Here is a 27,933-nt window from a genome sequence, read left to right as displayed (position 1 = left end):
CATAATGTAAAAACATTTTATTCTGAATCTTCAGGGATTCAGTTTTTGTCAAGTCATGTGTCAGTTTCTTGCTGTATTTTCTTTCAATACATCTTCAAAATATAACTTCCTGATATTGTTTATTTGCTGTAGAACTGACACATCTCCTTGTCAACCACTCCCATCTGGGCATTTTAAAGCACATACTGTACAACAACACTCATTTTTTTCTGTTGAGATCAGGCACAAGGAGTGGACAAAAAAAACAACAAAAAAAAGTAAATGAGCAGGCAATGGCTTTTACAAAGACTTTTGGACACTACAGTACAGAACAAACATTCTAACATGTCTATATTATCATGCATCATATCTTAGCAAGTCTAATTGGTGTCTTATGGCTACATTGGCATGCTCCAAAGAGTCTGCAGTTGCTGGATATCGTTTCCCAGTTGGCAGACCAATCACTGCAGAGGGCCATTGGCAAGGGTACAGCTGTATTTAATCGGTCAACAAATATTTTACATTTTTTTGCCTGTTTTTTTTAATTTAATGATTAAAATTGAAAACTAGAAAGCCAGTTCATAAGAAATTTTAAATACACAATAGAGAATGTATTGCTTACCCTCTAAGATGAAAGGGTAAGCAATAATAAGCATCACAAAAGTATCTGCCTGCTCAGAGAGTGCTATCTCTAAGCATTTTAATGGAAAGTTGATAAGGAAAAAGTGTGAGGATTGTGTCAGAATTGTGTAACAAAGCCCATTCAATAGTTCAGGGGATTCATACAAGATAAGTCCTGACCCCATACTAAACGCACATAGTGTACAGTACTTAATTTTGAGTAGACAGACACTTCTGGATTAAAATTCCTCTCTATATTCATCTGGTGTAAATTTTGGAGAAGCTGAACTTTTGGGAAGAGTAGAGCTGGCACCTAGACAAAAGATAAATAGAGCTATATCACGTTAATAAAACGAAAGATTTATTCAAACAATATTTTTGTTTGTACAATATATCACTTTATACAATATAATATCTATACAGCAAGATGTTTTTTGTTGTAATTTAATAAGTGTATATTGTAACATTTTATACTACAAACATGAAAAGTATATTGTTAGAACGATAATGTTTTCACGTTGTGACATGATATAGCTCTATTTTAATTTTACCTGGGTGGAAACCCTGTTATTTGTGCAAACTGTCTCTATAAATAAAAATATCAGAACGAGTTTGTGTTGTTTTAGCGGCGCAGAGCCTGCACGCATGCGCTGTAAACACAACCACGTGACCAAACCCGGAAGAAGAGAACTGTCAAACAGAAGAGTCTTAGTTAAAACTAAAAACATATTCGGTTTTGTATCGTGTATTTCATAGTAGAAGCGCCAGCATGAGTCAAGGGTGCAGCAGGAAATTAAAAACTGCAACCAGAGAAAAGTTAAGGAAAATGAACCTTCTACGCGGTGAGCTTAACATTTCATTCATCTCACTTAAGATCCAGTTCAGTAGGAGTAACATTTTGGCTTTCCTGAAGGTCGAGAGGTTTTACCAGGTGAGTTTTGGGATGTGGTGGCTGTGACTGCTGTGGACGGGAGCCAGAGAGACTCATACGAGCGGCAAATCAGAGAGAAGATTGAGAGGAAAGAGCTTCCTCTCGGAGTTCAGTACAAGGTCTTCTCTGATCCTCCTGGGTGCAAAATAGGTCAGTGAACCGCTGTCAGTGCTGACTTAAGGCATTCATTATGTTTTACTCTTCTTACTTCTGTTGGATTCATATTTAAAGTGTTGTTTTGCAGGCAATGGAGGCTCCACTCTGTATGCTCTGCAGCAGCTGAATGACATCTATGGAAAAGCTCTGAGCAACCTGAGAATCCTCCTGATCCATGCAGGTTCTCTCACTTACCTTACACTTTTATACTGCTTAAAACTAAATATGGTGGTCTGGTTGAAATTACTTTTTTGTACGTACCTTGCTTGAAGGAATGGTTTACAAAAGGCAAAAAAAAAAAGGTTTTTCAAGACTAAAAGATCTTAAGGGACAAGGATTTTTTTTCTGTATTGATGCATTCATAAAGTCATGTAAGCATGCATGTGTGCAGGGGCTGTTCAGGTCAGCAATGCATAACAGCAGCACAGACATAAGAGGCAAACAAAAATATCTATTACAAAAAAACATTGCATGTAAATAAAATTATATTCCCATAGTAAACAATGTTGTCATCAGCCCTGGTTCAGTGGAATAATGGGACACCGTTTAATATTTCTAATGCCAAGCAAAACTGTAAAAGATGCATCTAGACAGATCGTTAGGACTATTAAAGAATGTGTCTAGAGTTCTTAGCAGTGCCCTTAGGGTTTGGATTTAATTTTTTAACAGGTCCCAATTACACATTCAGTTCAATTAGGTTTTTTGAAGCTGTGCAGCCACCTCAAATATACAAGTAATGAGGTTATGGGGAATTCCTAGAGCCGCTCTTGGCACAAAGTGATGTATAAATAAAAAGAAAGCCAATTAAAGACAAGTTTGATCTAGGGCTGCATACCGGTCATATTTTTAGAACTTCTGACCCACATGCAGGAAATCAACAGGAGTCAAAGGCAGTTTAACCAGATAATACGGATGATTTTGGCATACAGCTCATGAAAACCCAAAATTCCTATCTCACAAAATTAGTATATTTCATCCGACCAATAAAAGAAAAAGTGTTTTTAATACAAAAAACGTCAACCTTCAAATAATCATGTACAGTTATGCACTCAATACTTGGTCGGGAATCCTTTTGCAGAAATGACTGCTTCAATGCGGCGTGGCATGGAGGCAATCAGCCTGTGGCACTGCTGAGGTCTTATGGAGGCCCAGGATGCTTCGATAGCAGCCTTTAGCTCATCCAGAGTGTTGGGTCTTGAGTCTCTCAACGTTCTCTTCACAATATCCCACAGATTCTCTATGGGGTTCAGGTCAGGAGAGTTGGCAGGCCAATTGAGCACAGTGATACCATGGTCAGTAAACCATTTACCAGTGGTTTTGGCACTGTGAGCAGGTGCCAGGTCGTGCTGAAAAATGAAATCTTCATCTCCATAAAGCTTTTAAGCAGATAGAAGCATGAAGTGCTCCAAAATCTCCCGATAGCTAGCTGCATTGACCCTGCCCTTGATAAAACACAGTGGACCAACACCAGCAGCTGACACGGCACCCCAGACCATCACTGACTGTGGGTACTTGACACTGGACTTCTGGCATTTTGGCATTTCCTTCTCCCCAGTCTTCCTCCAGACTCTGGCACCTTGATTTCCGAATGACATGCAGAATTTGCTTTCATCCGAAAAAAGTACTTTGGACCACTGAGCAACAGTCCAGTGCTGCTTCTCTGTAGCCCAGGTCTGGGGAATGCGGCACCTGTAGCCCATTTCCTGCACACGCCTGTGCACGGTGGCTCTGGATGTTTCTACTCCAGACTCAGTCCACTGCTTCCGCAGGTCCCCCAAGGTCTGGAATCGGCCCTTCTCCACAATCTTCCTCAGGGTCCGGTCACCTCTTCTCGTTGTGCAGCGTTTTCTGCCACACGTTTTCCTTCCCACAGACTTCCCACTGAGGTGCCTTGATACAGCACTCTGGGAACAGCCTATTCGTTCAGAGATTTATTTCTGTGTCTTACCCTCTTGCTTGAGGGTGTCAATAGTGGCCTTCTGGACAGCAGTCAGGTCGGCAGTCTTACCCATGATTGGGGTTTTGAGTGATGAACCAGGCTGGGAGTTTTAAAGGCCTCAGGAATCTTTTGCAGGTGTTTAGAGTTAACTTGTTGATTCAGATGATTAGGTTCATAGCTCGTTTAGAGACCCTTTTAATGATATGCTAATTTTGTGAGATAGGAATTTTGGGTTTTCGTGAGCTGTATGTCAAAATCATCCGTATTAAGACAATAAAAGACCTGAAATATTTCAGTTAGTGTGCAATGAATCTAAAATATATGAATGTTAAATTTTCATCATTACATTATGGAAAATAATTAACTTTATCACAATATGCTAATATTTTGAGAAGGACCTGTAGATAAGTAGTCAGGGCTTGGGCAGGAATCACTGCATGAGGAAGAGTAGATGGTGAGCATAGGATTTGAAGGAGCGAGCAAAGATCTAGAGAGGGCTTACTTGGGCTGGTGCAGAGTTCCACTGGGAGAGAAACAGTTAGAGATCGTTGAGGCACTTGGAGTCCTTTAGCAGCTTGTTGGTTGAGGATGGGCAGGACTTTAGCGGATCCCAGCCTTGGGAGCAGCCGGATGGTTGGATCTGACCAGTTTAGCAAGATCAGAGGATTCGATTCTTGGCCGAAGTGATCCGGTTCGTGACAAGCTGGCAACCTTGTAGGGAAAAACACAAAAACCAGGAATTAACTGGAGGGTCAGCAGGAACAAAACAAACGTTCTAACATGGAGGCTTGAGGTACCACATAGGAAGGCACTCAGGCATCGACTGATCAGCCACCTGCTCCTCTTAAGCTCTACCTGATGAGGTCCTGATGAAGTGCAGCTGTGCTGCCAGGCAACTACGCCGCTCACTTTGCTCAGCCCCACCATCAGGAAAGGTTGTGACAGCATGAACAGTGAGGGGAAAAAAACCCACACATAGCCTAAGGCAAATTTCTGACAATATCAAAAATGTAGTTGTTTGTCATTGCAATACCAGTTTGTGTAATATCTTTATTGCAAGGGACTATCTGAACTGCAACATCTGGTAGGCTGGTTTGTTCTAGATGAGATAGATCCACAGTCTGCGCACAAATCATATAGTATATAGTATTCAAATGGCTATATAATCATTAAGCCATTTGAATGGAGTCCCACTTCTCTATTTGCCCATACTTGATGGTGGACCAGCAGCCAGAGATGAAATAGAAGAGGAAGGAAAATCTGTTTTAATTAAACTGATATCGATGCAGTACTTAACGATAGTATCACAATGACGTTTTCCTAATATTAGGTAGTTCAAACCTTGTTCTTGCAAACTCCATTCTATGCACACTTTCTGCTCTTATAATATAACTAATTTGTCTTTTAACCCTTGTGTGGTGTTCGGGTCTGTGGGACCCATTTTAATTATTTACTGAAGGAAAAATGATACAATTAATGTAAATTAATTGTAAATTTGTGTTTGATTGTGAGGCATTAAAAATCACAAAATGCAACAGGTCCACCAGACCCAGAGACATTGGCTGAGTAAAAACAATATGAACACCACACAAGGGTTAAATAAAAAAGCATGGGAAGTCCACAGAGTTGGTCAGCCTCCAACATATTCGAGGAAACTTCTCCACTTTCTACCTACAGGAAAGGAAACTGTTTAGGAGTTTCAGACATCAACAGAATTTCTGATATATTTAAGGGAAATCATAAAAAAAAATGGAATTCTGTTAAGGAAAAATCATCAAGATACACAGAACATTAAATTTGATTGTAACATTGTAGTAAAATTATGTGAATTATGGAATTAGACATCATTAGAATGGTTACCTGATGCACAGTGCTCTATAAAACATTTCTCCCCTCTACATGTTTTTACCTTCAGGTGGCTTCAGCCAGCGTCTGCCCAGTGCCAGTGCTCTGGGAAAGATCCTCATGCCTTTACCGCTGGGTGACCCCATCTATCAGATGCTGGAGCTCAAGCTGGCTATGTATGTGGATTTCCCATCACAAATGAAGCCTGGCCTCTTGGTAACCTGTGCAGACGACATAGAGCTGTACAGTATACCAGAAGAGGAGAGAGTTAGCTTTGATAAACCAGGGTTTACAGCTTTAGCCCACCCTTCCCCACTCTCTATGGGAACTACCCATGGTGTGTTTGTGTTGGATCTGCATGAAAGATCCTCGTTCCCAGAAATGGAGAGTGCTTCCTGTCTGTCCTTTCTGCACAAGCCAAGCATCGATAAGATGCGGGATAGCGGAGCTGTTTGTAGGAAGCAGGGTGGCATGTTTTCCATGTCTGACAGTGAGTTTGTCTACACAGACAGCACCTATTACATGGACTTCGACACTGCCAAGTCAATTCTGAACCTGCTGAATGAGTTGGGTCCTTTGAAATGTGAGATAGATGCATACGGGGACTTTCTTCAAGCTCTGGGGCCTAAAGCCACAATAGAGTACACCAAAAACACTGCTAATGTCACCAAAGAGGAGAGCAGTCTGGTCGAAATCCGACAAAAGATCTTCTTTCAACTTAAAGGGACGCCGCTCAATGTCATTCTCCTCAACAACTCCAAATTTTACCACATCGGGACCACGACAGAGTACCTCTTCCACCTGACGGAGAACGAGGCCTTCAGGAGTGAGCTGGGTCTCCTATCATCTGCCTTCACTGTAAATGTAAATGAAAACTGTTCTGGTTGCTGCATCATGCACAGTGTCCTCGATCTCAGTTGCTCCATCGAGGCTGGATCAGTGGTGGAGTACTCCAGACTGGAAGCAGGGGTCTCTGTGGGTGGGGGGTCCATCATCAGCAGCTGCTGGGTCAGCTCAGGCCTCTCTGTGCCAGCTGGAGCTTTCATGCACACATTATGTGTTAGCCACCAGGAACAAACCACCTTTGTGACTGTCTTCTTTGGGATTAAGGACAATTTAAAGAAAAGCGTGGCTTCTCCTGCACATTTGGAAGAACTACTGTTGTTTGGGTTTAACCTTACAAAGTGTCTGTCCCATTGGGGGATGGAGAACGAATGCCTCAAATTCTCCAGAGACGCATCAAGCTGTAGTTTGTGGAATGCTCGCTTGTTTCCTGTTTGCTCTGAGCAGCAAAGCTCGTTCTCAATGTCTCTCAGAATGCTGCAGGCCATCCTGAGCGGCACCACAAGCTCCCCTCCCAGAGGCACAGCTCTGATGTCAATGCAGGACTGTTTACGCCACAAGAACCTGGAGGAAATGCTGAAGCTTAAGAGGGAATTACATCATGACATCAAACAGGGGAAGCACAGCATTTAAACAGCCATGTTTGGAGACAATGAGTTCATTTAAAACATTTTACTTTATCAGTGAAAGTGAAGCTTTTGACATTTTGTAACTTAATATTGTATCCTTAAAAACAACAATTTCTATAAAACTACTTTAAGTAAATCATGTTTTATTTCATACTTTTGTATGTTGATTTACATTCATTAAATAGGAGAGATGGGAATGTTTTTTTGTTATTTTACAATTAAAAATAAGGAATTTTGTCATTCATCCCTTTCCATGCCAGTTTTTTTTAAGTTAATCAGATTCTATGAACCTTTTTAATTAGCTTCCTGTTTCCTTGGTGTATAAATATGACTACACAGAGGTCGAGTACTCTTATCGCCTCTTCAAAATGGAAAAAAAATGGAGAACATGTCTTTCAAGTAAGGCAATTGTATTGATAAGTCAGGAAATGGCTACAAGAAAGTAGCTACTTGCCTACTCTCTGCCATATCTACCATCAGAGTCAACATTTCAAACAACTGGAGCTGTGACAGACAAGATTGGTTGAGAACTCATATTTACATCTTGCCATCGTACATGGGGTAGGATACCCTGCGCTTAAATTTGTCTCGGAAGTCGGTGCTCAGAGTTGGGGGAGTTGTTGTTGGAATTCTGAAAACACTGATTTGCTTATTGTTGTGCTAACAACTACTGTTAAATCTCAAACAATTTTAATGTCTGGAAAAAGTTAAATATAAAAAACAAAATGTATTTTCATTTCTATGCGCTCAATATTTGGTCCGGCTCCTTTTGCATGAATCACTGCCTCAATACTCCGTGGCATGTAGGCGATCAGCCTGTGCTTTGACTGAGGCGCAATGGGAGCCCGGGCTGCTTCAGGTCATCCATCTTCCTCAGGACATTACTCCATAGATCCTCTATGGGGCTCATGTTACGTGAGTTTACTGGCAAATCAAGCACAGTAACACCATGGCCATTGAACCAGCTTTGATTCCTTTGGCAGTGTGGGCAGGTGCCAAGTCCTGTCGGAAAATGAAATCAGCATCTCCATAAAGCTTGTCAGCCACACAAAGCTTGAAGTGCTCTAAAGGTGCCTGGTGAATGGATGCTTTGACTGAGGACTTCAGAAAACCCAGTGGACCAACACCAGCAGATGACATGGCATCTTTTTCCTACTACACTTTTTTTTCCCACTCAACTTTCTTTGAATATGCTTGGATACAGCGCTCTGTAAACAACTTGCTCCTTTTGTGGCTTACCTTCCTTGTCAAGGGTAAATACCTGTCTTCTGGACATCAGTCAAACATTTGCAGATGTTTTGAGTTAATTAGCTGATCAGGGTGTGACACCATGAATTTCCAATATTTAACTTTTTCACAATATTTATATTTTCTAACACAGAATTTTGGGCTTTCATTATCTGTATGCAATAATTATCAAAATTACAAGGAATAAAGGCCTGAAATATTTCACTGTGTGTAATGAATCTATATCATATATGAGTCACTTTCTGAAAGGAGTGACAAAAAACATTGTACTTTTCATGATATTCTAAATTTTTGAGATGTATCTGTAATGTGAGCTTTTCAGCAGGAACAAGTCATAATGCTGAAAAAATACCAAACTGAAAGCCTAATTTTTTGATTGTTATGCAGATCGTCCTGTATCCTTCTCCCCTGTCCTTATGCTGTGTGTGACACAGCTGTGCACTGATCACCTACTTTGTTAAATACAGTCCGTAGACAAATGCAGTGAAGGGAGATCGGTTGTCATAGTTGTGAGGCATTCCTCTCAGAAGTGTTTATTTTTAGCCCACAGCCATGATCCGTCTTTATCTGGACCCTTCGATTGTGCCAAAGTGTGAGATTGTGTTCCTCTCTTACTGTAGTTCGCAAAACTACACTGAAAAAGGCCAATTCAATGGGGAATTACAAATCCAGGCCGTCTCAGACATGCACAGGTAAGGCTGGATGTACAAGACTTACTACACTTGTTTTACTTTTAGCTCTCATCACTTTTTACTGAAGCCAAACAGATGAACCGCAGAAGCTTTGACACTTGGTCTATTGCTGCCATTTAAAGCTGTTAACATGTCACCTCATGTATGTTATGTAAAGTTAATAGATTATTATGTTTGTGATAAATGTGAAGATGAGTGGAAGAAGAAGGTGGGTGAGTCATACTCTGTGATCATTGAGAAGCTGGACGACGACTTCCAGCTCCCAGAAAGTGCTCTGGCAGACCTCCACCTCGCTTTCAGGTGACAAATATTCCTATTCCTTTCATCCAAATTAAAATGGATTCTGACTCTTTGTGGTGTTACGATTTTCACATCTTTTGATTTGTGATTCTGACTGTGATTCAGCTCTGATGAGGCTTTTCAGAAGGTGAACGTGAACTATCGAACAGAGAAGGGGCTGTCGCTGCTGCATCTCTGCTGCGTATGTGGAGGTATGCATGACTACTGGAGTCTATTAATAATGCCTCTGCAAAATGTGACAGTGGAGGGAAGGATTGCTGTAGCGTCCACTGACATTATTGTGTGTAAATGACCTTTCTGTTGTCAGCAGCAAAAACTAGACAGGTGGAGAAATAATAAGTAGAGTTAGTTTGGTATAATTAGTTCATGATATCACCTGTGTGTACCCAGGAAATAAGGCTCAGATGCGTACCCTGATGCTCAAAGGCCTGCATCCTTCTAGACTGACCAGGAATGGTTTCACTGCACTCCACCTGGCTGCTTATAAGGTGGGGCAACTTGTGTCCTCAATTATGTGTTGTCCTTACTTTTATTTGTTTGAAAACCTTTTAAAGGTTTACAACATGCTGAAGTAAAAGTGGACATAAAAAGATGTAGTAGCTGCTTCATAGTGTATATGTGTACATAAATAAATGTAAGTTCTTGGTGTGTTTGTTTTTGAGGTGCAGGACAACGCAGAGCTGGTGACTGAACTCCTGCATGGTGGATCAGATGTGCAGCAGGTGGGGTACGGGGCCCTCACAGCTCTGCACGTTGCAACACTAGCCGGGCATCAAGAGGTGAGAGGGAGAGTCAGTATTTTACATGTGTCCCACTCAGTTCGCCCATTATTATTCGGGTACTGTAATTGTCACAGTTTATTATTGTTTGTTGTTTGTAGCCAGATGCCAAGCTCATCTTCCCATCAGTTCTGACCTGCTTGCTGAGGGTGATATAATGTTCGTTTTCCAACATGCATAGCATTTTTTATGTAGGTACAAAGTTCAGTTTTGGAGCTCATTACTTTTTTCTACATGTTTACTGTGTCATCGTCATGACTTGTAGCAAAAAGTAAATTAAACTTCTTAAGGCTTCCTTGAAACAGTAGCTTTTTAGGTGCCACCTGAAATAAAAGCCAGATTAGTGGAGTTCAAGATTAACACCTGTCCTGTTGGCAGAATTTCCCACCTGAGCTGTGGATTTCTGCAGCTTCTCCAGAGTTGCCGTGGGCCTGTTGGCTGTTTCCTTGATTAATGCTCTTCTTGCCTGACCTGTCAGTTTTAGGTGGACACCCTCATCCTGGTAGTTTTGCAGTCTTGCCATATGCTTCAGTTTTAGGACGGTGGATTGAACAGTACTCTGGGAGATGTTTAAATCTTGTGGTCTGTTTTACAACCCAACCTTCTGCTTTAAAATTCTCAATAACTTTATCTCTGACCTCCCTGGTGTAAATTGGGCCCCTTGTACTCTAATGTTTTCTAACAAACCTCAGTTGGTAGATAGTTGTTTACACAGTATTTTATGTAGGTTTTCATAGTAAAGAATGCCGAGTGGAAAACAAATGTGGAAAAGTTTCAGTCAGAATCAACTTTATTCACCAAGTTGGTGCACAGAAAAAAGGAATTTGACTTTGGTTCATGCATGGTTTCTCACCGGGTACTCTGGCTTCCTCCCACAATCCAAAGACATGCCTGTTAGGTTAATTGGTTTCTCTAAATTGCCCTTAGGTGTGTGAATGAGTGTATGCATTGTTGTTTGTGTGTTGCCCTGCGATGAACTGCGATGGACTGGCGACCTGTCCAGGGTGTACCCAGCCCATAGACTGCTGGAGATAAGCACCAGCTTCCCCGCGACCCACTATGGAAGAAGCGGTATAGAAAATGACTGACAGACATTGATCTTACAAAAAAAAAGAAATGCAGGTTGAGTAGTCTCAACGCTTTTTAAATACACTTTATAGATCTGCCTTTAGTCTAATGTTTGGATCTCTTAGAAAACAGGAACAAGATTTTTTGTTTTCCACAATATTTTATATTAGTTGCAAAGTATAATTGTGCCTTTACATCAGCAGCCTCAAGGCCCTGGAAAACCTTCCTGAATCAATCAAGTACTCCGCATCTACTAAAACCTTTAGTGATCTTGTTGCATTTCATGGATATTAGCATATTGCTTTCTGTTTAATGGTTTATTTTGGTATTTTAAGAAACATCTTGGTTAACCCCAGTTGCCTTAGATCTATTTTATGAATAAACTTATTTTGATTCACTATTATGTCCTCATTTAGGTTGCTGATATACTCCTACAGCATGGAGCTTTCGTCAACGTTCAGGATGCAGTGTTTTTCACTCCGCTGCATATTGCCTCCTACTATGGTCATGAGCAGGTTGATAATGCCTCATATTTCTGTGAAAAACATAAACTGAAAAAAAAAAAATCCTCTCAAGATTCCCCATGTGCATTCTTCTTGCTTTCCAGGTGGCAAAGCTTCTGCTGAAGTTTGGGGCAGATGTGGATGCCAGTGGTGAGGTGGGTGACCGGCCACTGCACCTGGCTGCAGCTAAAGGTTTTCTTGACATCATCAACCTGCTTGTGGGAGACGACAGCAAAGCTAATGGTGAGCCCATCGAATCCAAATCAAATCAGAGTAATTTATTTTTAAACCTGTTTGATAGTTTTTAAAAGCCATTTAGGCTGTGCAGCAAAATCAGTTTGAACAAGCACATTTCCTTCTTCAGTACCCACTCGGGACTCATTTACAACTCATTTACAACAGCGTCTCAAACTGTTTGCTCTCTTTTAACCAGTCAATGCCCGAGACAATGAAGAACATGTTCCTCTCCACTTCTGCGCCCGTTTTGGTCACCAAGAGATCATTCATTTTCTTCTGGAAAGGAGCAGTGAAGTTCAGCCTCATTCTGTCAACATCTACGGGGACACCCCGCTACACTTGTAAATTAATGCTTGGTGGATCTCAGTTCTCTAACAGTTTGCTGTTGTTGACTTGATTTCTTTGTGTGAATGTGTTTAATCAGGGCCTGCTACAATGGTAAATTTAGCGCGGTGAAGGAGATGATACAGCTTTCTGGCACCGAAAGTCTTTTAAAAGAGAACATATTCAGTGAGACGCCATTTCACAGGTACAGACGACCACAGCTGCTTTATGTATTGTCCACTGAGCTCTGAGGGGATAATAATTCTCTGTCTAATATCACAGTGCCTGTACGTACGGCAAAGACCTAGAGATGGTCAAATTCCTGCTGGGCCAGAACACCATGAGCATCAATCATCAGGGCAGAGATGGCCATACGGGTGATCTTTCAGTTGCTTTAAAACTGACATGACTCTCTTTACCTTTGTAACAAAATCCAACTTCACATCTTCATCTTCAGCTCTTCACAGTGCCTGTTTCCATGGCCACATCCGCCTGGTGCAGTTTCTGCTGGACAGCGGGGCCGACATGAACCTTGTGGCTTGTGACCCTAGCAGGTCCAGCGGGGAGAAAGACGAGCAGACATGCCTGATGTGGGCCTATGAAAAAGGTACATTTGTAAATACCTTACAAAGGCACATCCACCCACAGGCTTTAATGTATTTTATTTAGGATTTTATTTGATAGACTAATGCAAAGTAGCGCATATTGTGAAGTGGAGGTGAAAAGTTTTCAAAATTTTAAACCAAAAATTCTGAAGTGTGGTGTGAATTTGTATTCATCCCCCTTTACTTTGATACTACTTAACAAAATCCAGCGTAACCTGTTGCATTTGTGAGTCAGCTAAATAGAGTGCACCTGTATTCAGTTTATTCTCAGTATACATACAGCTGTTCTCTGACATAACTACAAATCTACCAAGACTTGGTCATCCACCTAATCTGAAAGGATGTACACAAAGAGTGTTATTTAAATAAGCAGCCAAGAGGCCCATGGTAACTCTGGAGGAGTTGTAGACATCCACAGATCAGGTGGGAGGATTGTTTGTGCATAAATCTGGCCTATATGGAAGACTGGCAAGATGAACAGAAGCTAGTCCTTTTGCAGTTTGTCATAGGCCATTTCGGGGACACAAAAGGTGATGGAAAAAAACAATGATCTTTAGACCTACATGTAAAATGCTATGGTTGATGGAAAACTAACGCTACACATCACAGTGCGCATATCATCCCTCTTGTGACATATGGTGGTGGCAGCATCATGCTGTGGGGACATTTTTTTCAGCAAGGGCAGGGAATCTAGTAAAAGTTGATTTGGAAGATAAATTGAGCTAAATGTAAAACAATCCTGGAAGAATGTTAAGAGCCAGTCAATGCCTTGAGTCTGCAGTGGAGGGTCACCTTCCAGCAAGAAAATGATGCTGAACATAAATCCAGAGCTACAATGAGAGAGTAGAGCTCAACCCATTTAAGAATTTGTGACAAGACTTGGGAAGTTAACAGATGGTTCCCATCCAGTCTGACCTGACTGAGCTTGATCCATTTTGCAAAGATCAGTTTGCAACAATTTCAGCCTCTGGATGTACAAAGCTGGTACCCCAGAAGACTCAGAGAGGACAGAATACAAATGCATGCCATACTTTTCAGACATTTATATGTATAAAAAAAAAAATGCAAAACAAATACCATGTTTTCTTTTCCTCACTACTTTACAACTATGCTCTGATTAAGTTTATCTGCCACATAAAACACATGGTAACGTTGTAGTTGTAACGTGACTAAATATGAAAAGGTTCAAAACAATTTAAAAACATTTTAAGACTTTGTCTGCAAAAGTGTTTTCATAGCTCAACTAAAAGCCTGCTGTTGTCTTCTCTTTGTGTTCGCCAGGTCATGATACCATCGTCACTCTTCTTAAACACTACAAACGTCCAGATGATTCTCCTTGCAATGAATACTCCCAGCCAGGAGGGGGTGAGAAATAAACCCGATTGATTAGCAATTGCAATAAAATCCTAAATAATCTCCCAACAAAATGTCTGATTTTGTACTTGTGTCTTCCAGATGGCTCCTATGTTTCAGTCCCATCTCCACTTGGAAAAATCAAAAGCATGACTAAAGGTAGTGAGGTGGAGTGAAGTACAGCAGATTTCCCTCAACACTGTCAACTCAGAGGGCTACACACACTGTGTCTGTTGCCAGGGAAATGGTTTCAGATGCTAATCCTAACACACAACACCAGATTTTTATTATCAAACCAAGTTAAATCCATTTTTTGTAATTTCCACACAAAGCAATGTTTACAACAAAACGAGACAGTGTTTCTAACATTAACACGTTAGAGTACAAAGAAATTGAAAAAGCACATAAATAAATAAACGCAAACTGCATTTATTAAGGCAAACATGACATAAATTTAAAACGTTTTAGTACAGGATGTGAAAAGTTACTGACTATTTCCATTGCTCTATTCATGCTGTGTCTCTGAAACAGATCACGAACAGATGGTAGAGACAATCCATTGACATTTCCAGCTCCCCTTACTATCCTCTGCAGGGCCCTTTTGTCTGCTATTTTGCATTATAGATCAATCTCTGGTTGTTTATTGCTTAAAATCGATGTTAAAGTAGTAGCAGATAATATGCTTTCTGTGATGTTACCATAGAAATAAAATCTTATCTAATATTATTTGATATAAAATGTTATTTAAATAAATCATAAATTATTTTCATGTTGTAGGTAGCCTGTAAGCGGAACAGTGAATTTAAATAAAGCACATTCCAACTGGAGCTAATGACGGTTTTCGTCCTTCTTCCAGAAAAAGCTGAAGTGCTTGCGCTCAGGGCCAGCCTTCCATCTCATTTCCACCTTCAGCTGTCTGAGCTGGAGTTTAATGAAATTATTGGATCGGGTAGGTCCATTCGTCTTTGGTTTTCCTGTCAGCTAATGTGCTTGAAAATCTGATAATGCTATTGATGAGAGTATGTGTTACACACACAGGTTCCTTTGGGAGAGTCTACAGAGGCAAATGCAGAAGCAAAATTGTCGCCATAAAACGGTATTTTTCTTCCCACGCACACAGCGAAGTGATTTAGTATCCAACAGAAAGTGAGGAATTATTTGATTTCTTTTTTTTTTTTGTCTTTCACAGCTATAGAGCCAACACATACTGCTCAAAGTCTGATGTGGACATGTTCTGCAGAGAGGTTTCCATCCTCTGTCATCTCAATCACCCCTGTATCATCCAGTTTGTGGGGGCGTGTCTGGATGACCCCAGTCAGTTTGCCATCGTCACCCAGTACATCTCCGGAGGGTCCTTGTTCTCCCTGCTGCACGAGCAGAAGCGGTGAGAACATGTACATCACACGTATCAGTCTCAATCACTCATAAGAGCACAGCGCATTGATTTATCTGTCATTTACCAACACAACAAATTATTATTTCTTTTTAACAAGACAATAAAACAACTACAAACAGTTACAGCCTACATGAATGCCAAAAAATAGACAGTAAATTAAAGCTACTGAAAAAGAAATACCAGCTGTAAAATGTTCAGAGGAAGAAACAAATTGACAGTGAAAACAAAACCAGGTAAAAAAAGATGTAGCATGAATAAATGTCAATTCAATGTGTGTACACATTAAAATACTCCCTGAAAACACAGGAAGGATTCTAGAATATAGACAAGGAACGTTGTAAAAAGGGGAACAATGGGGCTGCAGTGGTCTCAGGCTGATACAGATTCTACTGAACCAGTTGGGATATTTCAGCTTAAGATGTAATCTAATGCTTTTCTATTGTGTTACACCGATTTTCAAACCAATTTACGCTTTCCTACCTAAGTATATCTTATGGAAGAGCTCAACATTTTACATTAAAGTTAAAAATGTTGTTAGTCTGTGTTATGTAAAACATCTGTATACAACAAATTTGATGTAAAATGAGGTCAAACTGCTGACAGTAATTGGTGTTGCAGAATAAGCACATGTTGACAGGTTCAGGTCTCATTATCAGCTATGCTAGCATCAGTTCACCAATCTCTGCCCCTCAGCCGGGATCATCATTGATTCAGATGAAGTCTTCCGCTAACTGTGTGGCCAGGTGCTGTCTCTATAGACTGTCCTATTGATCTGTGTGAAGCGCTGCTTGTGATTGGCGGAGGCCATTGATCTGGCACTAAGTGGTTGCTGCTTTAATATGTGTCAATGGACAGGCTCATCGACCTGCAGTCCAAGCTCATCATTGCCATCGATGTGGCCAAGGGCATGGAGTACCTGCACAACCTCACCCAGCCGATCATCCACAGGGACCTCAACAGGTTGGTGTCACACTAATAACATGTGGTGGGAGCTGTTTTTGGTCTAAAATAACTACTGATGTTACAAATGACACGTGTCTCCCTTTCAGTCACAATATCCTGCTCTATGAAGATGGACATGCAGTGGTGGCTGATTTTGGAGGTCAGGATGTCTTCGCTTTAAATTAATTAGAAAAAAAGGAATTGATCTAGAATGGATCTCCATCTTCGGACCTCTAGTTAGAACATTTATGATAACAACTTTGTTCAGCACTGACAGTTCTGACAGAATCAGATCTTTTTCACAAACGTTGCTGATTTTAGCTAACATAGGCAGAGTGGTTCAGTGTTTTTCAGAGACTAAGATCCTTTATTGAAACATTTTCTTATAATTTCTACATCTCTTAAAATATAACAAAGCAACATAAAAGGAGTATCATTTGTTTACAGTTTTATATATACATTTAATAAAAAATGGCATGTCAAAGGGTTATATTTCTACCTTTCACACCAATCAGTAGAAAACTTTTTATTGGCATTCCAACAATCAAAACCTTCTCAGAATTGCTGAACAGCTTTTTTTAAATTTCCTCTGGGATTTTGATAATTTATCTTTGGTGATGATCTTCTGGTCTTGCCTGGAAAGCTTTCTTGCCATCACCCTAATCTTTAGCTCTCTTCACAGGTTCACTATGAGATTCAGGACTTTCAGTCTGCCAGGGGTAAAAATAATATTGGGTTTAGCTGTACATATACTACATTTCTTTTGCGACAGCATGCATTACTGGGGCAAATAAAGTGTGCTTTTTCAACTCTGGGCTTTCATGTTTTGGGACATAGTAAAAATGTAAAAATTATTTAAATCTAACCTCAAGTGTACAAAAGCACAACAGATTCCACAATGTTAATATGTATTAAATAAAGATTAAGCTAAAATGGAAATCCTGAGTGTTACCAACAAAGTAAACCCCATTATATAACAGCCTGAAGTCATTCAAGTTGTTTTGTGGGTCTCACAGTGTTGTTGGAGAATTTTCACCCATTCCCTCCTAATGCTGCATTGAGTTTTCCGGGCGTACTTTTCTGCAGTGGTTCCAAAACAGCCTTTTAGTCTGGTTGGGGTCTGGTGTCCATTGCAACAGTTTGCAGGAATGATCAGTTTCAACAGCAGGTTTACAGGTGTTAATCAATCCGTGCATCTGAACAGCAGGATCTACTACTTTCTCACCTAATTAACATGGCAGCAGCAAGGGAGTACTTAGTTTTTTACAATTTGCTTGTCTTTTTTGGCTTCATCTTTGTCTAAAAATAACGACAGAAGAAAAGTTTATTATTTTTAGACTGAATTTCTTTCAAAGAATGTGTTTGTGTTGAGAAAACTGAACAAAAGAAGCTACTTATTTATGAGAGAGTTTATACTGACGTAAACAGAACTGTCGAGCCTTTGATTTACCTCTGAATCTCTTCCTTTACAGAATCCAGATTTTTGCAATCGGTAGATGAGGATAACCTCACCAAGCAGCCAGGGGTCAGTGATATTTGCAAGATTCTCTCACACCAGCTACAAAACAAGCCACTTTTATGATGCTGATTTGTGGAAGCCCAAGTCAGAGCTTCTGCTGGCATCTGCCATCAATTACCCACCAGCTAAAAAAGAAAAGTGCCTTCATGCAGAATTTGTCTGGATGTGCTGACTCAGTGCTACATAGTGCTTTGCCTGCAGTTTGACGTTAAGTGTGTTGCATCTCTGGGGAACCGCCTGTTGTCTCCAACTACTTGCCCTTACTAGGACTCTGTGTTTATCACAGTAATTGGTCTATATTTCACCTGTGTGCATGTATCTGTTTGACCTGACTTAAGGTTTTAAAACACATCAGTCATACGCTTCTGTAAAACTTACTCTGCAAGCCAAATTCAAGCATCTCTCTACGTGCTGCGTTCTGCGTTGCGTGTGTAGAACCTGCGCTGGATGGCCCCCGAGGTGTTCACACAGTGTACACGGTACTCGGTGAAGGCGGACATGTTCAGCTACGCCCTCTGCCTGTGGGAGCTGCTCACGGGAGAAATCCCTTTTGCTCACCTGAAACCAGGTAGTTTTCTATCCTCTCAATAATTCAAATCATTATTACAATTCCAAGAAATACATTTGTGATGCATAGTTTTATATGGAGTAGTTTCAGGATCTGTGTTTTGAACTATGATAAAAAAAAAAAAAGGGAAAAAAATAAATGTATAATTTTTATTCAGAAAAGTGCATACAGTACCCTCCACTATTATTGGAAGCCCTGTTAAATATGTGTGATCCAGTAGCATAATCTAACACTAAAACGTAAAAGAAAATCCAACTTTTAAGTGGTGTGAAGACAGAAAAATAACACGTTATAGTATTTTTAAACAGATTTACCTGACCCACAGTTATACACACGTGTAACAATTCCCATGAAATAAATGTCACTTAGGCAAAGATTTTATTCTAGCAGCTGGGACATTTTATTCGTAATCCATGGCTTTTCTGTTTCCTTGGGGAAAACGGAAATAAAAATGAATTGTAACTCTCTAGTTCAACTGGAAAATGATCCGAAACAACACTGCTTTGCAGACACAACCTTCTTCCATGACATTATAGCCCCAACACCTAAATCTCATAGATAACCCGTGGATGAACTAAAAAAATGAGAGCATATGTCAGGACCTAGGACTCTAGATGATGTAGAGCAGTAGTTGCCAAAGGGGGTGTCAGGACCCCACGGAGGGTCGCAAGACTCCAAGTAGGGGGTCGCTAGGTGATTTTCAGAATAGTCGTAATGTGAGCCCTGAGGAGTATGGAGGGCCTAAGGAAATGATTAAATATACCATTAAATGACCCATTAAATAATGAAATGTACCATTTATTTATTTAATGTATTGTTAAATATTTAAATATACCTTTAAATTTTAACATTTAGAATTAAATAATAAATTTTTAAAAATACCAATAATTATTTCACTCTATATGTATTTATTTCACGCCTCAGTTCAGTAATGTCAACATGAAATATTTGAAGCTGTCACATTGACCCATTAAACTAAGTGGGGAGGATTAACAGACCCTGACGTCTGATTAGCTGCTTTACACATTAAGTCAAGACAACTTCTTCCAAGTTTCCTGTGAGGATAGAGGGTATCGCCAGTCTCTGGCACTGTTATTTTGGGGGTCACAGGCTGAAACGACAGTGAATTTGGTGAGTGTTGCATTTATATCAGTGCTTAGCTTTCTAAAAACAAATTGATGATTATAAGATAATAAGAGTCTATAATTGTGGCAGCAACTTTTTCAGGCTGCACAGACACCATATTGTGTTTTGTTCAATATCACATTGTGAAAGTGCTAACTTACATATATTAGCAAGTACATTATTTATAAATTATGTTATGTTCAGAGTGTTATGCTTATGTTTAATTATAATAGAAAGCAGTAATTAAACATTTCAGTTACATACCATAATTGAGGAGTTTAAAACAAAGATACACTGCAAAGGTTGTCAGCAAAAATGGTTTAATTTTACACCTCAGTCTGTGTTCCTCTTATCCCCAGCTGCTGCTGCTGCAGACATGGCTTACCATCACATTCGGCCTCCTATTGGTTACTCGATCCCCAAACCAATCTCTGCTCTTCTCATGAGAGGCTGGAACTCCTGCCCAGAAGTAAATGCTCTCAATTTGACTTCTACCGAGTTTATCTCTGATTTTCTGAATAAAGTAGCATTTCTTACACATTTCTAACCTTGTACACAAGGAACTTTCCATCTACTATGTTTTGCATTGCTCAGCATGTATTCTTTGTTATGATAAATTGCAAAATATGATAATTTCATTCACCTCTTAAGCTGTGCTCCTAAGTAAAAGGATGCAGAGTCAGCTGGTCCTTCATGCACATTCAGCGCTTAATGAATGATAGAATCCTGCCCCTAGAGGAAACATCATTGCTCTGCTCTTTTCATGTAGGAACACATGGGATTTGCAGGGTCCTCCCACTGTGCTATGATGCTCATAATTATCTGGGACAGTTTTCCACTTAGCCTCATTAAGATACATTATTTCACAGCCGAATGTGCTGGCACCATATTTCCCTTTGTGACAGATATTCTTCCTGTGTGCCAATTAAGGTTAAAATTGTTCTCTTAATTGGCCTAAAAACCTAATTGTTTCCGTCAAACATAAATGTATAAAATGCTTTCAGTGTTTGCGTCTGTTTGGTTTACTTGGTATGACTTACTGAACTGCGGATAGACTGTAGCCACCCTCTCAGGATGTGATGTATATTAGAACAGGTTCTGGGGGGGAGTGTTTGTTCTTTTACACCAAGGTAGGAGATCTAAAGGATCCCTTTTAAAAGCAGAGTTCACCTTTGCTTCACTGTGGGTGGACTTATATAATAAAAAACAGGAAGACAGCGTCTACATCTGTGCATTTGTTTTCGGTTAAGATTGAGGCCATAGGGAAAAAATATTGTTCGCTTGTCTCTGATTTCAGGACAGGCCTGAATTCTCTGAAGTGGTTTCCAACTTGGAGGAATGTCTGAGCAACACTGAGGTGCGTACCCCGTGCCGTGAAAATGAATTCGCCTCTGTACAGATTTTATGCGTTTGAATTTTTGTCATACTTAAACAGCACAGGAGGTTCTTGACACATGTACAGTAGGGCCAAGCCACTACACGACACAAAGTTCTGCTGGTTGTTCATGATTAGGTTCCGTCTTGACTTTTCATTGGTTTTGGAGAAATGTTCAGTCTTTGTTGTCCCATATTTTCTCTAATCACTGATGACCATATGCTATGGTTTATATATAATGTGTGGATTTTTTAAACACTTCCTATGACACTTTTTACAATGTGGTCCTTTTGATCTTTTGTAACATATCTGCAAATTCTAGATTTGTCTTAAGGATGCCAAGAGGAAATGGCCGGAAAATCCAGCTGGAACAACTGAACTTTCCTTCAGGTTAATTAGATACACTATAATTGTAGGCAGTTGAGGACACAACAGGACTGAATGCTAAAGATGAATCACGGTTTCAGTACACATGTACATATGCACTGACAAGGGTCAGTACATTATTGTATGTAATTTACATACAATAAAGTAAAAAACCTTGGTGTTATTTTTGACCAGGACATGTCATTTAAATCCCACATTAAACAGGTTTCTGGGATTTCCTTCTTTCATCTCCGGAACATCGCCAAAATTAGAAATACCCTGTCCAGGAGTGAAGCTAAAAAACTAGTCCATGCATTTGTTACTTCAAGGCTGGACTATTGTAATTCTTTACTATCAGGATGTCCACAAAATGCAGTTAAAAGCCTTCAGCTGATCCAAAATGCTGCAGCAAGAGTTATGATGAAAATTAAAAAGAGAGATCATATTTCTCCTATTTTAGCTTCCCTTCATTGGCTCCCTGTTAAATTTAGAATAGAATTTAAAATTATCTTCCTCACATATAAAGTCCTTAATGATCTAGCTCCATCATACATCAGAGATCTGATTGTTCCATATGTTCCTAACAGAGCACTTCGTTCTCAGACTGCAGGTTTACTGGTGGTTCCTAGAGTCTCTAGAAGTAGAATGGGAGGAAGATCCTTTAGTTATCAGGCTCCTCTCCTGTGGAACAAGCTCCCAGTTTTGGTCCGTGAGGCAGACACCCTGTCTACTTTTAAGGCTAGGCTAAAAACTCTCCTTTTTGATAAAGCTTATAGTTAGAGTGGCTTAATTTATCCTGAGCTATCTTCCTTATTTTTACCTCCGTCTTCCTCCCTCCCTGTTGGTTGGAGTAAGGGGGAGTCAGGTTTAGCCTAAACTGGCTCAGTTATGGTTGAGGTGCAAACACACCCTCCATTTCTGCTACCTATATGACCCCCTCTCTTTTCCAGTGGTTATGGTCAATCTGACAGAGAGAGGTATCCCAATCGTTGTGGTTTTTAGTATAACAATGACCATCAGTGGGCTCTAGATGGACAAACTGTCTACCTTTAAGGCTAGGCTTAAAACTTTCCTTTTTAATAAGCTTATAGTTAGAGTGGCTTAGGTTATCCTGAGCTATCTCTGTAGTTATGCTGCTATAGGCTTAGGCTGCTGGAGGACATAATGACCACTTTCACCCTCTTCGCTACATTCTCACACTACTCTCCAATTTTGCATTATTTGCTGTTATTTCAGCTTTTAACTTTGTTCTCTCTACTTTCTCTTCCTAGAAGCTACACCTGGCTTGACTCTGTGTCTACCTGTGACACCTTTCTGGTGGGGGGCATCGTCCAAGCTTCTGCTGGCAACAATTTAATGCTCACCCTGTACCGATGATCCACATAGCCCTGTCTTTTAGTGTTTAACCCTTTCTCTCTCCTAGATATAGCAATTGACTGATCTTTTACTGTGACTAACTCTATGTGCTCTCTTTCAGACTCTAACCTTGAAAACTGGCTGAGAGTTTATCTGTTCTTTCTTTCTAGATGAAACGACTAAAGGAGCTACATCCATTAACATTTACTTTTCCTTCCCATAGAAAGGACTTCTGGATCAGCGCTTCTTTATTCTCTTTGTGTCTCTGCTCTGTTCTCTCAAACCCCCAGTCGGTCGTGGCAGATGGCCGCTCATACTGAGCCTGGTTCTGCTGGAGGTTAGAAGGGAGTTTTTCCTCTCCACTGTCGCTACATGCATGCTCAGTATGAGGGATTGCTGCAAAGTCAACGCCAGTGACTGTCCACTGTCTCTACATGCTCATCCAGGAGGAGTGAATGCTGCAAGTCACTGATTGGATGCAATCTGCTGGGTTTCCTTTGATAGAAAAACTTTTTATCCAATTTTATCTTTAACATCATACTCAATAAAACAATATCGTTGTTGTGTGATGTGTCATAGTTGATGTCGCCAGTGTCCAGCAACAGCAGCGGCTCCCTTTCGCCCTCTTCCTCCTCTGACTGTCTGCTCAGCCGAGGGGGACCTGGCCGAAGCCACGTGGCCGCCCTGCGCTCTCGTTTTGAGCTGGAGTATGCTCTCAACACCCGTGCCTACGCATTCTGGACTCAGAGGTAGGACTGATCTTAGACAACAGAAGATCAAGAGGTTTGCAACACAGGGGTCACTCAGGCTCAGCCAGTTCTATAGTACTGAATAACTAAAGCAGAATCTGGGTAAACAGTTTACCTAAAGCTTTAGTAGGTCTTCTTTTCTCTTTAATATGGGTTTTCGTGCAGTTACTTTGGTGAGCAATTTAATAACAAATTAATGCTCTACCTTTAAAAAAAGAAATGATTATAAATACACTCTCACTCTATGAATAATATACCTAAGGGGTACATTATTTAAAATGTGATTATGTTTCCAATTTCCAACTATACTTGACACAAGAAGTGAAGAAATGTGTGTTTGTTCCATTTATTTTCTTTGATTTGCTTTGTAACAAAGCTTTTGCCATTTTTTGTAAGGAAATGCTTTTGTGGAACAGCAGAGTTGAGTATGTGGAGTGCACCCATGAAAACTTGCTTGTCTGCTAATGCCAAACACATATTGGTGGAGGCAGTGATAATGTGGGATGGCATCTCCCTCCCTGAAAAACCACATTTGTTATCGTTAGAGGTCATCCTAATGCAGAGAGATTTCGAGGTGAAATTCTGCAATCAGTGGCGATCCCATATTTGCACTCTTAGGGAGTGAACTCAACCCTCCACAATGTCTCACTTGCCCTGACAGAACAGGGTTTATCAGAAGCTACCTCCAGAATTTAGGAACACAGATGATGGAATGGCCTACCTGCAGTGCTCTCCTAAACCCCACTGAACACTTCTTGGATTAGTTTGAGCATGCTTTCTGTGCCAGAGTGGCCAACACAACCACACTGACTGGCATGCAACAAATGTCAGGCAAAGAATGGGATGCCATCCTGCAGCAGTGTGTGCTGGCTGGAGACCAGCAACAGAACGAGGTCCCAGGATTATGTGTCTTTGTACTGTTCTTTGTATGGTTCTTCCACACACTACTGAGGCCCCTGAATAAGTAAACGTCAGTCATTCAGTACAATAAATGATAGCAAACAAGTGTCAGTAGCAGAATAAGCTGTTGCCAATGGCACAGAAAATCGGACAGAATTGTCATGGGCCTAACCTGCATACAACCCACATGCAGCTTCACTAAAAAATTGGTTTTCCTTGCAGATGTGGCTCATTTAAAAGAGAAAGAAACGGGTTTTCTAAAGGTAAAAGATTATTTGCTAAAAGACATAGGCAGTACAACAAGGAAACAAAATGACCAAACCAAAATTTCCTTCAGATTATATCAAACAAAACCTAAACAGGAGTCTTCATTTAATCTAATCTAAATATCTCATTGGTTTGCATTTCTAAGACATCATTAAAGTGAATTGACAAAATGCTGCCAAAGCTTTGACCAAAGAGTCTCTGCAGGGGACTTTCAAAGCAAATCCTTTTAGTTTAAAAATGGCTTAAAAAACAATAAATTCCAGAGGAAAATTGTCTGGACCACTTCTGATTTGTAGAACAAAGCCTTCAGTCTGTTTAAACAGATGTACAAGTGTTGTCCCAGTGATCAGTTAAGTTGTGTAATGCTGCAGTGAACAATGGAGTTACTTGGTAACCATAGAGGAAACAAACCAACCCGGAAGGCAATGGAAAATATGTGTGGCATTTTGTATTAGATCAGGTTTCTAATGGACACTAGTTTTAAAGCCCTGTATATAAAAGAGGCAATCTGGTAATGGTATCAACCCAGTAAACAAATATGAGATTATTGATCATGGTATAATCAAGAAATAGTTAAAATACCAACTATAGTCAAATTTATCTTTTTATATATTAAATACATTATGAAAATTATAGAACTGTTAAACATAAAAAAAATATCTAAGCATTTCTCATGGAGTTTTATTGTGTGGTAAAATGTTTTAAAGCTGTCATCAGTGTTGGAAACAGTGTTCCTCTAGAAAGGGAAAGCATTAAATGTCTCATCTTTCACCATCTCATCTGTCCTCCTGCATGTAAACGTAGCAGTGTTTATTCCAGGACAAGTATTGTTTGCAGCTGATTAACAAAGAAGGAGCTGAGGTTGTTCATTTCACTATTTTCAGTGAGCGTCATCGAGCTTCTGGTGGCCTTTCACTGGAGGAAATCAGAAGGAACATGCAGTTCTCTCCCATCGATCGAAATGGTTTGTTTGCACAACACATAAAATCCAATCTATAGGTATTTCCTTAAATAAATTAACTTAACCTAGTACAAAAGGTGTAAAGGGTAAAAATCATAATTTTCAAAACTTTTCCTTCTCATTTGTGTTGGGGCTCATAGCTTACAATAATTTGATTAATTTCCATGTTGAAAATGAAAGAAATTCAAAAAGCTGTTTTCCGAGAGCAGTAACTTTGAGACCAAACAGACCGGCGCCCTATTCATTGATTTAAAAGTTTTTGTAGTAAGCCCAGTCTGCCTGTAATTTGCCAGAGTAGAGAATGAATGCTTGGGACAAAAAGTGCAATTCTAAAACCTAAATTTCTGACAGCATTGAGGTACTTAAGTTCCTGTTCTGATCAGGACTGTCACACTGGATCACCAGAATAGTTTATATCAACCAGGTATGCAGGGGTTGTGTAACCTAGCAGAAGTGAATAGAGCAGTTAAAAGTCTCACTTTTCTATATCAGGGGCTGCACGGTGGCGCAGTTGGTAGCACTGTTGCCTTGCAGCAAGAAGGTCCTGGGTTCGATACCCGGCTGGGGGTCTTTCTGCATGTTCTCCCTGTGCATGTGTGGGTTCTCACCGGGTACTCCGGCTTTCTCCCACAGTCCAAAGACATGCCTGTTAGGTTAATTGGTCACTCTAAAGTGTGCATGGTTGTTTGTGTGATGCCCTGCGATGGACTGGCGACCTGTCCCTGCCCATTGACTGCTGGAGACAGGCACCAGCTTCCCCGCTACCCACTATGGAATAAGTGGTAGAAAATGACTGATTGACTGACTTTTCTATATCATAACACAGTCATACTTTTGTTTCTTAGGAAGAGTTTAACTGCACTACACACATAAAAAGTAAAAATACCAAATTTTCTAAAGATTTATGCAAATGAAGAACACCCACCATTGCCTTAAGGGTCTGACTGCTGACGCCACGTGAGCTATGTGTCCGTCATAGCTGGGTCATTACTTGTGCAACAGTCTTCTCGTTAAGCATTGGGTCATTGCTTCCCTTGTAGACAATATTCTGCATAAAGCTGGCTTCTTTTGCAGAAACAACAGTTTTATTATCCTGGTGCACAAAGTGTTTCAGATGAAGAAAATAAGCAAATTCCTGCAAACTAGTTCAAGTAGTCTATTTGAGTTATGTGGCAGTTATCTTTCTCAAATGTTTAGCATATTATGCTCCTCTGCTGCCTGCTGTTTTCATCCATTCTGCTACCCTAATGATAGTGACCATTTCAGCCATACTTTAATTGCTAGAAGATATATTCAGAAGTGGAGATACTCTTCACTCCATGATGTGTTGACATAGACATGTAGTAATGAGGTGGGACCCTAGATGCTAAACCCAAATGATCTTCACTTTTAGTATAGCAGGATAATTAAACATCTATTTTTGAGTTTTCTGAACTATGTGTGGAGGGTGAGGGGAAATCTGCCCTCCTCACCTATTAACTTTTACAAAACTCACACACTTTTCCTGAATAGAGGATCTTTGGTGGGAGTAATCCCATCATCTTTTTCTGTTTTGTTAAAAAAGGAGACAATCCATTTATTATTCCTGCTAATGTATATATTTTTTGTCAGGAAAACAAATCTTTTTCAGTTTAAAACAATTTGCTGTTGCAGTGTGCCGTTACACACACTATGTCATTATGAACATATTTTAATGGTGACTCTGTTTATATAGATGTGGCTCCAAAGGCACATTTTGTGTCAGAAAAGTTCATTTAAAAATTAAAATTAAAATTACTGCTTTATAAAACAATCAAAAGGCCTATCGTTTTTAGGTTTTCTGGCTCTAAATATTGATATTTGCCCTTTAACCTGTTTCAGCTGTGGATGGCTATAGGTTTAGAGTTTTTACTTCCTTCTTTTTGTTAGGATTAACTTATTTATATATATATAACTCATTTATTGGTACTGCTTAAAAAAAGAAAAACACACATCTATTTATGTTATAATCTACCATCCAGTGTACATTAAAATAACAGTAACTTGTAAATATCAATACCTATTACAGAAGAAGCTCACAACAGCCTGGCTATGTCATGTTTTTCTTGTGTCTCTCAGGGTATGTTTCTGATCCCATGAGCACCATGAGGTTCTGCTCATCCTTCAGCAGCAGTGGCAGCTTTGAAGAAAATGGCTAAACTGTTAATCATTCTCTGTATTCTGTGAAATCACTGTAGAAAATGTTGAATAAAGAAGGGAGTAGAAGATTTATTGCTAATTTACACAATACTTGATGTTGAGTTTTCTTTTATATCAAATTAGTTTAATGTCTTTGCATACGATTTGCAATAAATGCTAAAATATTGTAAAAACAAAAA

At 39.9% G+C, this 27,933-nt stretch overlaps 2 protein-coding genes across 3 annotated transcripts in view; one reads left to right on the top strand and one right to left on the bottom strand.

Moving 5' to 3' along the window:
- Nucleotides 1-121: 121 nt before the first annotated feature.
- tnni3k (TNNI3 interacting kinase) lies at nt 122-27,933 on the top strand. 2 transcript variants are annotated; one of them, XM_047374854.1, is made up of 28 exons: nt 122-1,442; nt 1,514-1,681; nt 1,776-1,868; nt 8,812-8,883; nt 9,075-9,183; nt 9,289-9,374; nt 9,574-9,671; nt 9,852-9,962; nt 11,447-11,545; nt 11,638-11,776; nt 11,967-12,111; nt 12,195-12,299; nt 12,377-12,471; nt 12,552-12,701; nt 13,981-14,064; nt 14,155-14,211; nt 14,909-15,001; nt 15,091-15,148; nt 15,242-15,436; nt 16,304-16,408; nt 16,498-16,550; nt 17,863-17,915; nt 18,345-18,477; nt 19,962-20,071; nt 20,900-20,959; nt 23,279-23,448; nt 25,500-25,579; nt 27,674-27,933. In XM_047374854.1, exons 1-28 carry the CDS (start codon nt 1,370-1,372, stop codon nt 27,751-27,753), a joined length of 2,874 nt encoding a protein of 957 aa, XP_047230810.1. In that variant the 5' UTR covers nt 122-1,369; the 3' UTR covers nt 27,754-27,933. The 2 variants fall into 2 exon arrangements, with proteins under 2 accessions (XP_047230810.1, XP_047230809.1); XM_047374853.1 differs by lacking the exons at nt 8,812-8,883; nt 9,075-9,183; nt 9,289-9,374; ... (20 more) ...; nt 25,500-25,579; nt 27,674-27,933 and adding an exon at nt 5,542-7,187 and having other exon boundaries at nt 141-1,442.
- The window catches only part of erich3 (glutamate-rich 3), a 29,127-nt gene continuing 16,263 nt past the window's right edge, over nt 15,070-27,933 (bottom strand). The window contains exon 15 of the mRNA XM_047374852.1: nt 15,070-15,419. The gene's annotated coding sequence lies outside the window, so the exon portion shown is untranslated. The remainder of the gene's footprint in view (nt 15,420-27,933) is intronic.

Source organism: Girardinichthys multiradiatus, chromosome 9 (assembly GCF_021462225.1).
Source record: "Girardinichthys multiradiatus isolate DD_20200921_A chromosome 9, DD_fGirMul_XY1, whole genome shotgun sequence".
NCBI lineage: Eukaryota > Metazoa > Chordata > Actinopteri > Cyprinodontiformes > Goodeidae > Girardinichthys > Girardinichthys multiradiatus.
This window is presented reverse-complemented; position numbering and strand designations above follow the sequence as displayed.

Excerpts from the sequence above, each read along its gene's own strand:
- tnni3k (XM_047374854.1), top strand. The coding sequence starts at position 1,370 with ATGAGTCAAGGGTGCAGCAGGAAATTAAAAACTGCAACCAGAGAAAAG. Across the intron at positions 15,002-15,090 it reads TAATGAAATTATTGGATCGG|GTTCCTTTGGGAGAGTCTAC; the intron begins GTAGGTCCATTC and ends TTACACACACAG. Across the intron at positions 25,580-27,673 it reads CTCTCCCATCGATCGAAATG|GGTATGTTTCTGATCCCATG; the intron begins GTTTGTTTGCAC and ends TGTGTCTCTCAG.